Below are 15,231 nucleotides of genomic sequence, written 5' to 3' on the forward strand. Positions count from 1 at the left end.
ATACTTGCCGTATTGGTTGTACTGTTATCCGTGACAATGTATATGATGTCGAAAATGTTTTGCACTGGAGCCAGCAAAAAAATATTTATGCACGTTTTCGTTTAGGGGTACCGCATCAGCGGCTGTATAGTGACAATGTCACATCTCCTTTTGCTCTCAATAGTGATGAACGGTTTCATTTTGCTAATTTTCTTGATTATCTACGTTTATACTATGAACAATCACCTTCACGACGACAGTTCTATCTGAGTTTAAGGAATCAACTAATTTATAATCAGCCTCGTACAGCGGGTTGCGAATGGAAATACCGTGGCGTAACGCTATTGTCAAATGGTGAGCTTGCTTATTGTGCTGTAGAGAGTAAATCCTTAGGATCCTTAGAAACCGAGGATGCAGAATCTTTATATTGGGGAAATACATCTCATCTCAAAGAAATCGCAGAGCATAAATGTCAAGACTGCCATCATGACTATGAAGGGTTAACAGGGTATCGTAATGCAATAAAACTAATAGCTTACGGTATTTATAATCAGATTCCAGATGTTATACAACCACTCACTAAAAAGGTAGTACGCGTATTTTTACAGCAGGGACGGTTACTTAAAGATAGTGCCAGATTGCGGTCTTTTCAATGGCAGTCTAAGCAAACAAAAATTTTATCTGCAGAACCACATCAACCTAAAACCAATAGAGTTCTAATTTGTGGCTGGTATGGTACAGAAACCCTTGGAGATAAAGCTATTTTAGCGGCATTACATGAAATGTTGATAGAATTATCACCAAATATTCAGGTTGATTTAGCATCTATAGAACCTTATATTTGTCAGCAGACCTGTCGTACAATGCCTGAATTAAAAAATGTACGAGTTCTTGATTTTACAGAAGCTAAAAAACAGATTAAAAACAAAGCATATCAAATGGTCATGATCGGTGGCGGCCCCTTAATGGCGTCAGTTAAAGAGATTATTGACTTAGCAGAGTTTTTTACATTAGGGAAAATAGCCGGAAGTTCTTTAGTCATAGCTGGTTGTGGTATTGGACCTCTTGGTAAAAGTACTCGTAATCGAGCTATTGCCACAATTTTGACGTTGGCAGATGCTGTTATTTTGCGTGACCATCAGTCGTTAGTTTCTGCTCAAAAAGAATTACAGATAACGCGTCAAGATTTCATTGTTTTAGCTGACCCTGCATTTTTTTGGGTACACAAAAATAAACCTGATAATGAAATTAATACTAAAAATAGACTAAAAATTGGTCTGGCTTTACGGGATTGGCCTATTAGCGAATATGCTGTATCTATGGATGTTTCCGAAGCTTCACAAATCAAAGATAGATTTGAAGATGAATTATTAAAAGTAATAATACAACTGCAACAGAATCATGTAGATATTGTGCCATTTTGCATGCATAAATTAGCAATTGGTGGTGATGATCGTATGTTTTACCAACGTTTATTTTCCGATAATTCTGAATTACAGCAGCAAATTCTGATGAATCATCAAACACCCCTAAAAGATTTGCAAGCATATAGTCAAGTTGATGCCGTATTAACGATGCGTTTTCATAGTGCTGTTTTTGCCGTTGCGCTGGGTATACCATTTATGGCAATTGATTACACATTAGGTGGTAAAGTCGCAGGAATGTGTCAAGATTTGGGTTTACCAGAACGATTAGTTCCTTTACCTGAATTTAAGGCTGAGTCAGTAATACAGAAATTGCTAGCCCCAGATAGTTTAAAAGTTCCTGATTTTACAGCAAAATTTACAGAGTATCGAGAACGCTATATGCAAATTTTTGGCAACATATGGATGAGATGATAAAAATCACGTTTGCCAATACGACTGATACCCAAGGCGGTGCTGCTATTGCTTGTCGTCGTCTCTTTGAAGGTTTGCATCAGTTTGAGCAGCTAACATTAAAAATGTTGACATTACGTAAATCTTCTGACCATCGAAATATTTACGAAAATGCTGGTATTTTACAAACAATAAAACGAACGCTAGCTCCCATTGCTATCTCTACAACATACAAACTAGATAAAGTCAAAAAGAACTATGAATATTCACCCATATTTTATGGTGTAGGTGTCGAAAACACACAACTATTAGCTCAGCAAGATTTTGTGCATTTACATTGGATTCATGACGGTTTTTTAACCCCAAAACAAATTGCTAATATACCAACTAAGATTGTTTGGACATTACATGATATGTGGGCTTTTACTGGGGGTTGCCACTATAACAATAATTGCCTACGATACAAGACCTTATGTCAGCAATGCCCGCAGTTAGATACAAAACGTACGCGAGATGCTGCCTATAAACAGTTTCAGCAAAAACAAAAAGCATGGCATAAATCCGATATCACAATTGTTACTCCCAGTAAATGGTTAGCGGAGGAAGTTTCGAATAGTGAATTGTTAAGCCAAAAACGAATTGAAGTTATTCCCAATGGCTTAGATTTAACTATTTTTAGACCAATCAAAAAAGAGATTGCACGTGATATTTTGAATCTACAACAAGACACATTTTATCTTTTATTTGGTGCAGTCAAAGCAACATCACATCCGCGTAAAGGCTTTGATTATCTAGTAGAAACCATTCAGAGCCTTAAGAATATCCTAGCTTCAGATAACGTTGAACTTTTAATTTTAGGGGCTAGTGCTGAGTCAGCTAATAATACTGAATTACCTTTTCCTGCAACCTATTTAGGCCATATTCATGATGAAATTAGCCTTGCACTCATCTATAGTGCAGCAGATCTCTTTCTAGGTTGTTCCAAGCAGGATAATCTACCGAATATGTTAGTTGAAGCACAAGCATGCTCCTGTCCTGTGGTTGCGTTTGACGTTGGTGGTGTTGCAGATATCGTTCAACATGAAAAGACAGGCTTTTTAAGTACTGCCTTTGATTGTCATGAGATGGCACATCAAATTAATTTACTGATCAATGACCAAAAGTTATCTTTAAAATTTGCCAAAGAAGCGAGACAGTATGTCAAACAAAACTTTGCACTTGATCTCGTTTGTAAAAAATATGTCGAGCTTTATCAAGACCTTAAAAGATCTTGATAAATAGTATAAAACTGTTGTTCTTTATAGTTATGTGAAAAATATTTTTTAAAATCACTAAGATCTATTTTTTTATGACTTTTTCGTTGTTGAAATTCTTTAATTGCTTGTAGAAGTGCCTTTGTATCATTTGCTTTAACTAACTGACCCCAGGCTCCATAATTAAGGGAATCTTTATGTCCACCATTGTCTGAAGCTATAACTGGGCATCCATATGCTAATGCTTCAGCAATAACACCTGGTAAAGCATCGGGGTATTTAGGGTAGTGTATAAATAAGTCAATATTTTTAAAAAATAGGTCCATTGCTTGCAATTGACCCAGCAAAAAAACGCGATCTGTTAATTGATTTTTTTCTATATAATCAATAAGTTGTTGTTCATATGCCCGATTCGATTCTAATTTGCTTGAACCAGCAATAAACAGAACGGTGTCTGTAGTTTGTTCAATGGCTTGGATAACCTCTAATAGTCCTTTTTGTTCACAAATTGTACCTGCAATACCAATCGTTAATACTGATTCTTGTTGATATTGTTTGAGTAATGTTATTAAATCAGGATGATTTTTAGGCAAGGAATGTTTGATTTTGGGTGGATTATAGATCGTAATAATCTTTGTTGCTGGAACACCTAATTGTTCTAAGTCTGTTTTCACAGCATTGCTGACAGTTACTAATTTAGATACCAGTTTTCCAAATAGTTTTGCTAGATAAGGGTGATGTACAGATTCAACTGTATGAACATGCCAAATAATAGGAACCCCCAGTAATTTTGCGGGTAGCGTAATAAAACCAAGCGGATACATTCCATTTGCCTGTACAATATCTGGACGGTTTTTTAAAAACAAGTATAAAAATTCAAGCCAACAGAGAATAAATTTAATACTTGAGTTGATAACCCAGAATAGGCCTTTACGATGATGACTTTTTTTGAAAAAATATAACTTTTTTGTGGATAGTTTTTTGTCTCTTAATACTGTTTCAAAAGAGCCCGCGGGTATTAAAACCGTTGGCTGAAACGATTTTACCTGAGATAGAAAATCGATTAATACAATTTCAGCACCACCGAAAACAGTAGACTGATGTGAGACAATAAATACTTTTGTAACCGACATAAATCGTTAAGTAAATACAGTGAAAATATCTATTATTACAGTTGCATTCAATGCAGCTGAGACCATTGAAGATACATTAATATCTGTTGCTGGTCATACATATAAGAATATCGAATATATCTTAATTGATGGTGGTTCTAGTGACCAAACAATGGAGATTGTTCGACGTTATAAAGAGCACATTGATATTATCATATCAGAACCTGACCAGGGTATTTATGATGCAATGAATAAAGGCATTAAAAGATCGACAGGGGATATTATTGCTTTTTTAAATGCGGATGATTTATATGCCTCGAATGATATCATTCAGAAGGTTATAGACACATTTCGAGAGGAGAAAACAGATTGTGTTTATGGCGATTTAGAATTAACTGCTCGCGATAATATTCAGAATATCCAAGAGGTCGTACGACCCATCAATTTTGATCTTAGTTGTTTATGTCTAGGACAATTTCCACCACATCCGAGTATGTTTATTAAACGTTTTTATTTTGAACAATACGGCTTTTTTAAAATAGACTATAAAATAGCAGGCGATTTAGAATTGTTTACACGATTTGCCAATGTACACAAGATGTCTTACAGCTATTTACCAGAAATCATAACGAAGATGCGTCTTGATGGCATTAGTCGATCAAAATCTTTAAAACAACGGTGGCGAATTCGCTTAGAGGTTATGAAGGCACTTAAAGATAATGGTATAAAACCAGATTTTTCTTATTTTTGGCTTAACAGACTAAAAAAATTGAAAATAATGCTATTTAAATAACCAAGCTATGATTTAATAAGAGATTGTAAATACCATTCGTAAGTTTTTTGAACACCATCTTTCAAGCTAATTTCGGCCTGCCAACCTAACGTTTGAATCCGGTTAATATCAAGTAATTTTTTGGGTGTACCATCAGGCTTACTGCTATCCCAAATCAGTTCACCTGTATGGCCAACAATACGTTGAATGAGCGTTGCTAATTCTTTAATTGTAATATCTTTACCGACACCAATGTTATAAAGAGAATGGATTATCTTGTTAACTGGTTGTTGCATTAAAAACAGACAAGCGCGTGCTAAATCCTCAACATGAAGAAACTCACGCATAGGTGTACCAGTACCCCAAAGAGTCACAGGAGAATGGCCTACTATTTTTGCTTCATGAAATTTACGAATCATTGCAGGCAAAACATGGGACGTGTGTAAGTCAAAATGGTCATTTGGACCGTAGAGATTAGTTGGCATTACTGACAAAGCATCAAAATCGTATTGCTTTTTGTAATACTCACAAAGTTTCAGGCCAGCAATTTTAGCAATAGCGTATGCCTCATTTGTCTTTTCTAAGGTATCCGTAAGTAAGTAGTCTTCACGCATGGGTTGCGGGCAGAGTTTGGGGTAAATACAAGAGCTGCCTAAAAAGAGTAGTCGTGTTACCTGATTAAGATAACTGTGATGAATAATATTATTTTGAATTTGTAGATTTTCATAAATAAATTCAGCTGGATAGGTATCATTGGCTAAAATACCACCTACTTTGGCAGCAGCTAAAAAAACATAGTCTGGTTTTTCTGTTGCAAAAAAATCAGCAACTAAAACAGTATCTAAAAGGTCAAGCTCAGATCTAGTTTTAAGAATAAGATTATGAAAACCTTGATTTTTCAGTTCCTGCACTAATGCAGAACCAACTAAACCGCGATGACCAGCAATAAAAATTTTTGCATCTGGTGTGATCATAATAGTGCTATTATTTTGTTGTTTGTTGTTCTTCTTTAGCTAGTATTAGGTCTGCTGTCATCATGTCATCTATTAATCCAGCAAGATCATAGTCAGGGGTCCAACCTAGTTTTTGTTTGGCTTTATTGGCATTACCAATCAGTAAGTCTACTTCGGTAGGCCGAAAGTAACGTGGATCAACCTCAATTAATGTCTGTCCTGTTTTAGAATCGATACCAATTTCATCAGTACCACGATGATGCCATTCTATAGCAATATCAACTTTGCCAAAGCAAGTAGAAACAAAGTCTCGTACCGTTGTTGTAATACCTGTTGCTAAAACATAGTCATCTGGTTTATCTGCTTGCAACATCAACCACATCCCACGAACATAGTCTTTAGCATGACCCCAGTCCCGTTTCGCATCAAGGTTACCAAGATATAGTTTCGATTCTAAGCCCAAAGATATTCTAGAAACCGCCCGTGTGATTTTTCGTGTGACAAAGGTTTCTCCACGGATTGGCGATTCGTGATTAAATAAGATGCCATTGCAGGCAAAGATATTGTAAGCTTCCCGATAATTAATCGTAATCCAGTAGGCATACAATTTTGCCGCAGCGTAAGGTGAGCGCGGATAAAAGGGGGTTGTTTCAGATTGGGGGGTCTCATGAACTTTACCGTACAATTCACTGGTTGAGGCTTGATAAAATTTAGTTTTTTGCTCCAAATTTAAAATACGTATCGCTTCTAAAATTCTTAAAGTTCCTAAACCATCGGCGTTTGCTGTATATTCAGGTGTCTCAAAAGAAACCTGAACATGACTTTGAGCCGCAAGATTGTAAATTTCGTCAGGTTGTACTTCTTGAATGATTCGAATTAAATTGGTTGAATCTGTCATATCACCGTAGTGCAAAATAAAATTACGATGATCAATATGAGGGTCTTGATAAAGATGATCAATCCGACCCGTGTTAAAGGAAGATGATCTTCGCTTAACACCATGGACAATATAGCCTTTGGCTAATAAAAGTTCAGCAAGATAGGCACCGTCTTGACCCGTGATGCCTGTAATTAGAGCAGTTTTTATCATAGTATTTTTGCTTGCTTAAAGGATTGTACTATAGACATAATATTACGTAACTTGTGTATGTATTCTATATATTATGCCTTCTTCACCATAGAGTATGAAATATATATCATATATTATGTATACCAAATCTACTACACTTAATATTCAACAAATAGTTTTATGTTTATACAAGTTAGCAAACGAGCTTGGCCATTTTTTATTTATTTACATGTAGCCTATGCATATTTTTGTTGTCGCTATATTTTCCAATTTGGTGATACGAGAACAAGTTACCACTATGCTGATACACCCTTTGCCTTTAAAATAATCAAAGACGGCCTATATGCTCTATTAATCATCTATTGCTTGTGGAAGTTTTTAGTTAAACAGCGTTTTGAGTTGCATGGCAGTTTTCGTAGTTACTGGTTTTTGGTTCTGCTTTGCCAACTGGTCATTGGTCTTAACTTAGCTATTGCGGTTTTTTACGATAATTCACTATTTGACCTTGTTTTATATGGATATCGTTACCCGTGGCTTTATACAAGCATTATGCTGCTGATACCTTTTTTAATTAGACCAAATCAGTGGGAACAGCAGTTACAACGCTTTGCAATTACTACGTTTTGGGTTTGTTTTGGGTTCTGGTTGGTACAAGTAATACTCTATTTTACCATTGGCCGTATCCCCGCTTTATCGTATCCAGGGTATGCTCGTTTTGGTAGCATTCTAGATGATCCCAATGGTTACAGTATCTTGATGTTATTCTTAATAGCCGTTTTGTCAACAACACAAATCCGATTTAAGACCCTAATAGTGTCTATGTGTGTGGTGATGATTCTTTGTACAAAAAGCATTAGTGGGTTAATCGCCTTATTAACTTATAGTGGTTTATGGACGGCTAAGTGGTTCATTCAGGGGGGACGCCTAAAAAAAATATCTATTCTAGTAGGAGCTACTACCATTTTAATCATATCCATAGGATGTTTTTATTTAGCTTCAAAAATAGATGTTTCTCATACATTGTATCGTTGGTCAATTAGTAAATATCCTAGTCTAAAATCGCATCAAGAAGATCTTATATTATCTGTTAAGAATATTATGGATCGAGATATCATGGGGTTGCTTTTCGGTGAATTTCCGGGGTTTTCTGAAGTATATTATCTTTATCTACTCGAGATTGCAGGTGTTTTAGGGATTTTGTTGCTCTGTTTATTAGTAACACCATTACTATGGCAACTGCTTAAAAGCCAGCAGGTTTTATCATGGCGTTTAGGGGCTTGGGGTATCTCGTTTTGTGTTGCATCTTTAGGGATACCCTATTTTCAAGTCTTTCCAATAAATATGTTATTTTGGTCTATTTTAAGCGCGGCATTTTTTGCAAATGCTTATGATAAAACAGTAGCAAAAAAAAACATCTAAGAAAGCACTAAACAGATGATTCTTGCAGATGCCCGTTGGGCTAAACATCAAGATGGTATTGGACGATTCGCGCGAGAGGTTCTTAAACGCCTTTCTAACATAATGGTTCTTGAAGAAGGTCCAAAACCACTACAGGCGATAGATCCACTATGGTTATCATGGCAACTTTATAAAACTCAACCAAAATTGTACTTTAGCCCTGGGTTTAATCCACCACTATGGTCAAATTGTCCTGTTATAATGACGGTTCATGATTTGATTCATTTAAAAGTCCCAGCAGAATCAAGCTTTGCTAAACAGCAATACTATCGCTACGTGCTACGGCCAGCTATTCGGAAAGCAAACATTACGTTTACTGTTTCACAATTTTCGCAGCAAGAGATTGCTAATTGGGCAGATATACCGTTAGAACGTATTATTGTTGTAGGCAATGGAGTAGACTCATCGTTTGAATCAGAAGGTGATAAGGTTACTCTAGATGAGCCCTATTTTTTATATATTGGTAATCGTAAACCACATAAAAATGTTGAACTGATGCTCAAAGCATTTGCTTCATCTAAGGCTTCACAAAATACATACCTTGTCTTATCAGGTGTAGCCACTCCTGATATTAGGAGTCATTTGCAAACATTACAGATTACCTCCAGGATTAAATTTGCAGGTTTTATTGCAGAGTCAAGTTTGGCTGGTTGGTATCGTGGTGCTATAGCAACATTAATGCCGTCTCTGTATGAAGGTTTTGGATTGCCAGCCCTTGAGTCTTTAGCCTGTGGAACGCCAGTCTTAGCTGCACAGACAACATCTTTAACAGAGGTTGTAGGTGAGGCTGGGCTCTATTTCGAGCCAAAAGAAGCCACTAATTTAGCTGTTATTATGGATAGAATAATAGATGATTCGAAGTTAAGAGAAGTGCTCACAACAAAAGCAACGGTACAGGCAGCAAAATTTGACTGGGATAATGTTACAAGTCGAATATCCCATGCTGTACAAGAGCATTTTGGATTAAAGGTTTCATAAAAAAATGGATACTAAGATTGCTTTTGCCCATGATTGGGCTGTTACCTATGCTGGTTCTGAAAAAGTTGTTGATGCTGTTACTCAGTTATACCCAGAGGCACCCTTATATACACTTTTTTATGAACCAGAAGTACTCAAAAATACTTTTCTTGCACAGCGCCCTGTCAAAACATCATCTCTAGATCGCTTCCATTTTTTGCGTAAACGACATCGTACACTGCTACCTATCATGCCTTTTCTTTGGGAACAGTTTGATGTTGGTAATTATGATATTGTTTTCTCTTCTTGTCATGCAGCCGCTAAAGGTATTTTGACGCGTGCAGACCAACTACATATTAGCTATATTCATACCCCTATTCGTTATGCCTGGGATTTATACCATCCTTATTTACAGGAATCTAAATTAACTAAGGGGATACGTGGTTTTTTCGCCAAATGCATTTTGCACTATCTGCGACTTTGGGACTTTCAAGCAGCACAGCGAGTAGATTATCTTATTGCCAATTCAAATTATGTTGCTCGTCGTATCCAAAAAATTTATCGTCGGCCAGCAACGGTTATCTACCCACCAGTTGATGTCGAATTATTTTCAGCGGCAGAGCCTCGTGAGGATTTCTATGTAACAATGTCTAGGTTTGTACCGTATAAACGGATCGATTTGATTGTCGAGGCCTTTACAAACTTAAATAAGCCATTAAAAGTTATTGGTACAGGTCCTGATGTAGAAAAAATTCGCCGGTTAGCAGGTCCAAATGTTGAGCTACTTGGCTATTTACCTAATGATGTTGCAAAATCATATCTTGAGCGTTGCCGTGCGTTTGTGTTTGCCGCCGATGAAGATTTTGGGATTACACCCGTCGAAGCACAGGCTGCGGGAGCACCTGTAATAGCCTTTGAGCGTGGTGGGTGTTGTGAAACAGTCATCGCAGGAAAAACAGGTTTATTTTTTAAAGAACAAACAGTTAAAAGCCTCGTAGCAGCAATTAATGACTTTGAGGCGCAAGGAACATCATCATGGGATTCAAAAGCTATATCTGCTCATGCCCAGAAGTTTTCACGTCAACGTTTTCAACAAGAAATTAAACATTATATTGAAGAGGCCTGGTCAAAATTTTGTCTAAGCCCTACTTAAATAAGACAAAAGAGGTTGTCAGATAACGATGAATAATGAACAACAAAAGCAAAAAAATCAGCCTAATGATGAACTGACAATTTTGGATATTTTTGGATTTTTATATCGGTATCGGTATCTTTTTGTAGTTGTGATGATGCTAAGTATTGCAATAAGTTTGATTGCAACACAACTCATTACAAAAAAATATACTGCAACAACACTCATAAAACTAGGTTGGCGAGACCAAGATAAAAATATTGAATCTTCTTCAGAATATGCCACCATTTTGTTAGAAGAGGTTCTATCTCTTGAAGAAAAAAAACGTCTCAATAATGGACAAAAAATAAAAGATCAAACCTCTATTTCAATTGAGGCCCTAGAGCCAAGAAAGACAAAAAAATTACTGGCGTTAAAAATTGTTGGTACAAAACCACAAGAAGTTACAGACAAAGCTAACGAATATACCCATTATATTTTTAAACGTCTTAATGAGAGAACGACAACGTTATTAGCTATAGACCAGGCACATTTGGGCTATCTCGTTACCGGACGTAAGCGACTAATACAAAAAAGAGCTGCGTTAGAAAAACAAACGCAAACAAATACATTACGTGATCCATTTTTAGTCTCTGTACTACTAGAACAACAGAGCGACGTCGAATTAGAGATTAATAACCTTGCCACAAAAATTGCGAATCAAGAACGCAAAATAGCAGAACTCCAAGAAAACGCGACAGCTATTATTCGCACCGCCAATATTCCAGAAAATCCATCATGGCCCAAGGTAGAATTATTGTTTATCGTCGGGATCCTTATAGGTGGAGCTTTAGGGCTTTTGTGTGCTTTATCACACCAAATAGTTTGTGTTTTAAAAAGACAACAATAAAAGTAAAATACCAACTTCCAGTATGTCGACTGCTTTAAAAATAAACATATAGCTTCCGATGTCAATTTTGGGAAAAAAATACCTAAAGCAGTTAGATACAAAAGTAGTCGCTATTTATGTTTTGATGCTCCTGTGTTCTGCTTGTTTTTTAGGTATTGCGCCAGCTAATATATGCTTAGCAATTGCAGCTGTTTTGGTATTCTTTCTTCATCGCCAATCAGAAGAACAGATTCAGATTGCTAAAGTTATTTTTGCTGGTGTTGGTATCTATTTATTGACACGTTTGGGAGCGACACTTTTTTCTCCAGAACCACTGATTAGTTTACGGCATTTTGTCAAAGATTGGCGATTAGTTGGATTCTTTTTTGCCATAAGTTGTCCGTTGCTTTTACCAAAAAAACTCATGTGGGTTCCAATCCTCGCCATCGTTGCGAATATGATTTACGGTGTCATTGATTTTACAGGTATTGAACAGTTAAGCTTTTTAAAAAAACAGCCCGCTTTATATCGCGCCGGTGAACGCACAGGATCCTTTTTAGGGTTAGCACTGACCGAAGGTGGTGTAATGAGTCTAGCTTTATTTTTGCCGATGTTATTTCGTACCTCGGTCTGGCAAAAAGGGATAATTTGGCTAAGTGCTGGTCTGATGCTTATTTTAAGTGGAACGCGAGGAGCTTGGTTAGCTACTGCCGTTGGGTTTGTTATCTATGCTTTACTTAAACCATTGCGTTTACGTTACTGGTTATTTATTATCCTGACAGGCTTTGTTGTTTATCAATCTTCAGGGTATGTGCAACACCGTATTGAATTAATTAAACGTCAACTAGAAGAACCACAGTCAACAGTAACCCACCGCATCTTGTTATGGAAAGGGTCTGTTGCACTTGGCAAAGAACGTTTTTGGGGAGCAGGCCCAGGACGATTTTCACAAGCCATTGAAAACCATATACCCTACCAGCGAGAAACCCGAGCACATGCCCACAATGTACCATTACATTTATTTGCGGAAGGCGGTTTTTTAGGGCTTATCGGGTATTTAGCCTTATATGGTAGTTTTGCTTGGGTGCTCATAACATCTGGTATCCGTAGGAATGCAGCAGGCTTTGCCTTACTGACCACATTTACTGTTTCAGGCTTAACAGAGCTAAATTTATATGATGGGGAAGTTGCAATCTTATTTTTTGTTCTTATGGGTCGAGCTATGGTATTGACCCCATATACCTATAGCAATATGGAAACATAAATGTTAAGATTTCGATCTTATTTTATGAAATATGGTCCTGATAAATTGTAATATTAGCGGATAAATCATTGGTATCCTAGATGTCAGAAATAAACAGGAACAAAATCAACCAAATTAGTGGTATTGATAAGCAAAAACAGTCGACAGGAACTTACCTGTTTTTATCGGTATCGTTATTGTTTGTATTACTTGCAATTCAACGGTTTTGGATTGCAGAGGATGCCTTTATTACATTTCGTGTAGTTGATAATTTTCTTTCTGGCTACGGCTTAAGATGGAACATTGCTGAAAGGGTACAAGCATATACACATCCATTTTGGATGTTCGTGATTTCTGCATTTCAATTTGTCATTGGGCATATTTATATATCCGTATTTTTTGCCTGTATCCTATGTTATTTAATTTTATTAAAAATAATTAGGTGTACATATGATGTCTGGGTAGGAGCAGGGGTTATTCTAACCCTAATATCTTCGTTTTTATTTCTAGATTATTGTAGTTCTGGATTAGAAAACCCATTAGCATATCTTTTAATTACTTTAACATTTGTTCAATACCAATCTTTAATAAACACAGTAGAGTTTGTTCCCAAAAAATACATTATTTTTTTATTTCTGACGAATTTAGTTATGTTCAACAGATTAGATCATGGTTTATTATTGATACCTGCTCTCCTTGTACAGCTACCATATTATTTTAGATATGAAGGGAAACTAATAAATCTGTTGATAGCTTGTACACCCATGATATTATGGACGCTATTTTCACTATTTTATTATGGATTTCCATTTCCAAATACGGCCTATGCAAAATTAAATACCGGTATACCTAAACCTGACCTTATTGAGCAAGGTATCTACTATATTGTGGATGCTTTACAGAGAGATCCGATACTAATATTTGTTCCGGTGTTAGCTATTTGTGTAGGATTTAAATCTCGCCGATTAAGAATACTTACTTTAGGAATATGCTGTTATTTTTTGTATGTTATTAATGTTGGCGGAGATTTTATGAGCGGTCGGTTTTTGACCGTACCTTTTCTGTTCGCAACATTATGTTTAGGAGTATTATTATCTGAACAAAAATTACTGATATTTGCCATAGCAGGCGTTGGCTTTTTAGGAAATGGTTTTCAAGCTTTTGATGTTGATTTTACTGATAAAGAATTAGATAGCTCTACACGGTCAGGAATTGCCGACGAAAGAAGTTTTTATTATAGGCATTCAGGGTTAGCCTATTTTTCCAGAAAGACTGATATAGTCCACCACGGTTGGTTTTATGATGGAAAACGCCAACAAAATAATAGTAAAGTTATAGCAATAGGTAATATTGGTTACTATGGCTACGCTGCCGGTCCAAAGCCTCATCTTGTTGATTATTCAGCATTGTCAGATCCTTTGTTAGCACGGTTACCAACACATATAGACTCTTGGAGAATCGGCCATTTTTCTAGAAAAATACCTAAAGGTTATTTAGCTGCTGTAACAGGTTATGGAGAACTGGATAACAGAGATTTAAATATTGCCTATCAGGCGCTAAAATTAACGACAAGAGGCAGTTTATGGAATTTTAATAGATTAAAAGAAATTGTAAAATTTAATATAGGGTTTTACACAAAGAATTTCAAAAACTATGCTATTTGTTTACAGCAATTTCGACAGTATAAGGCAGGAGATTTATTTGCTAATGTCGGTAAAGTTGTTGGTACCGAAAGACATGTCAACATTAGCGACGGTATTGGTCATGCTTTATTTGGACCTTATCAAAAGGTTATTCCGGGGTTGCTTCAAGCCTCTTTTAATCTGCAATTTCCTAAGCGTGTGACCCAAGATATTGGCTCTGTAGATGTGCTACTGCATCATCCAAATGGTTCAAGTAAGCAAGTATCTCACAAAGTTATAAACGCAGACACAATACCGATAACAGTTAGATTTAAAGTGCCTGATGATTTAGAAAAGGGCCATTATAAAATTGAAACTAGAGTCCATGTAGCGGGGAAAGCAGCATTAAAAATTAAAGATGTCTCTGTCGGGCCTTTTTTCTGTAAAAAATAGTTATTCAACGATCGATGAAGTATTTCAAGCTATATTTACTCTTTATCCCTTTATTTATTTATTTAGCCACGATATTAGTCTGGGAAAAAAAGGGTCGTTATCCCACTGAGGGTGATGAACCTCACTATCTGATGATTACGGATAGTCTTGTTCACGATTTTGATTTAGATGTTAGAAACAACTATGAACAAGATGCAAAAACTAATAAAATATTTCGGCACAGTCTTCTTCATGATAGTCATTCACATAGAGTTGACGGCCGTTGGTTTAGCATACATAGTCCTGGATTACCTTTATTAATGTCACCTTTCTTCTGGGTAGGAAAAGAATTTGGTTCTAGGCTTTTCTTACTTCTTTTGACAGGACTTATCTGTTTTGTGATCTATGAGTACGCAAGGTCTTTGCTAAGAAAACCTCAAGCAATACTTACCACACTTGCTATAACCGTTTCTCTTCCAATGATCACTGCAAATTCAAGATTATTTCCCGATTTACCAGCAGGTATTTTTATTTTTTACGTATTAGTTTTTGTGAGTAGTAATA

At 36.3% G+C, this 15,231-nt stretch overlaps 4 protein-coding genes across 4 annotated transcripts; 2 read left to right on the forward strand and 2 right to left on the reverse strand.

Moving 5' to 3' along the window:
* Window positions 1-4,959: 4,959 nt before the first annotated feature.
* Window positions 4,960-5,907, reverse strand: LOC132564848 (uncharacterized). Its single transcript, XM_060229470.1, has one exon. The coding sequence runs from the start codon at window positions 5,905-5,907 to the stop codon at window positions 4,960-4,962; it is 948 nt and encodes a 315-aa protein (XP_060085453.1).
* A 10-nt stretch (window positions 5,908-5,917) lies between these two features.
* LOC132564849 (GDP-mannose 4,6-dehydratase-like) lies at window positions 5,918-7,410 on the reverse strand. The gene is made up of 2 exons (XM_060229471.1): window positions 7,404-7,410; window positions 5,918-6,990 (listed from the first exon to the last, which is right to left on the reverse strand). The coding sequence occupies exons 1-2, from the start codon at window positions 7,408-7,410 to the stop codon at window positions 5,918-5,920; spliced, it is 1,080 nt and encodes a 359-aa protein (XP_060085454.1).
* Window positions 7,411-8,389: 979 nt separating this feature from the next.
* Window positions 8,390-9,391, forward strand: LOC132564850 (protein RfbU-like). Its single transcript, XM_060229472.1, has one exon. The coding sequence runs from the start codon at window positions 8,390-8,392 to the stop codon at window positions 9,389-9,391; it is 1,002 nt and encodes a 333-aa protein (XP_060085455.1).
* A 4-nt stretch (window positions 9,392-9,395) lies between these two features.
* LOC132564852 (D-inositol 3-phosphate glycosyltransferase-like) lies at window positions 9,396-10,523 on the forward strand. The gene has a single exon (XM_060229473.1). The coding sequence runs from the start codon at window positions 9,396-9,398 to the stop codon at window positions 10,521-10,523; it is 1,128 nt and encodes a 375-aa protein (XP_060085456.1).
* The last annotated feature ends 4,708 nt before the right edge of the window (window positions 10,524-15,231 follow it).

This window comes from Ylistrum balloti, unplaced genomic scaffold (genome assembly GCF_031769215.1).
Source record: "Ylistrum balloti isolate Yb309-2 unplaced genomic scaffold, AGI_CSIRO_Ybal_v1 Utg373008, whole genome shotgun sequence".
NCBI classification, from domain to species: Eukaryota; Metazoa; Mollusca; class Bivalvia; order Pectinida; family Pectinidae; genus Ylistrum; species Ylistrum balloti.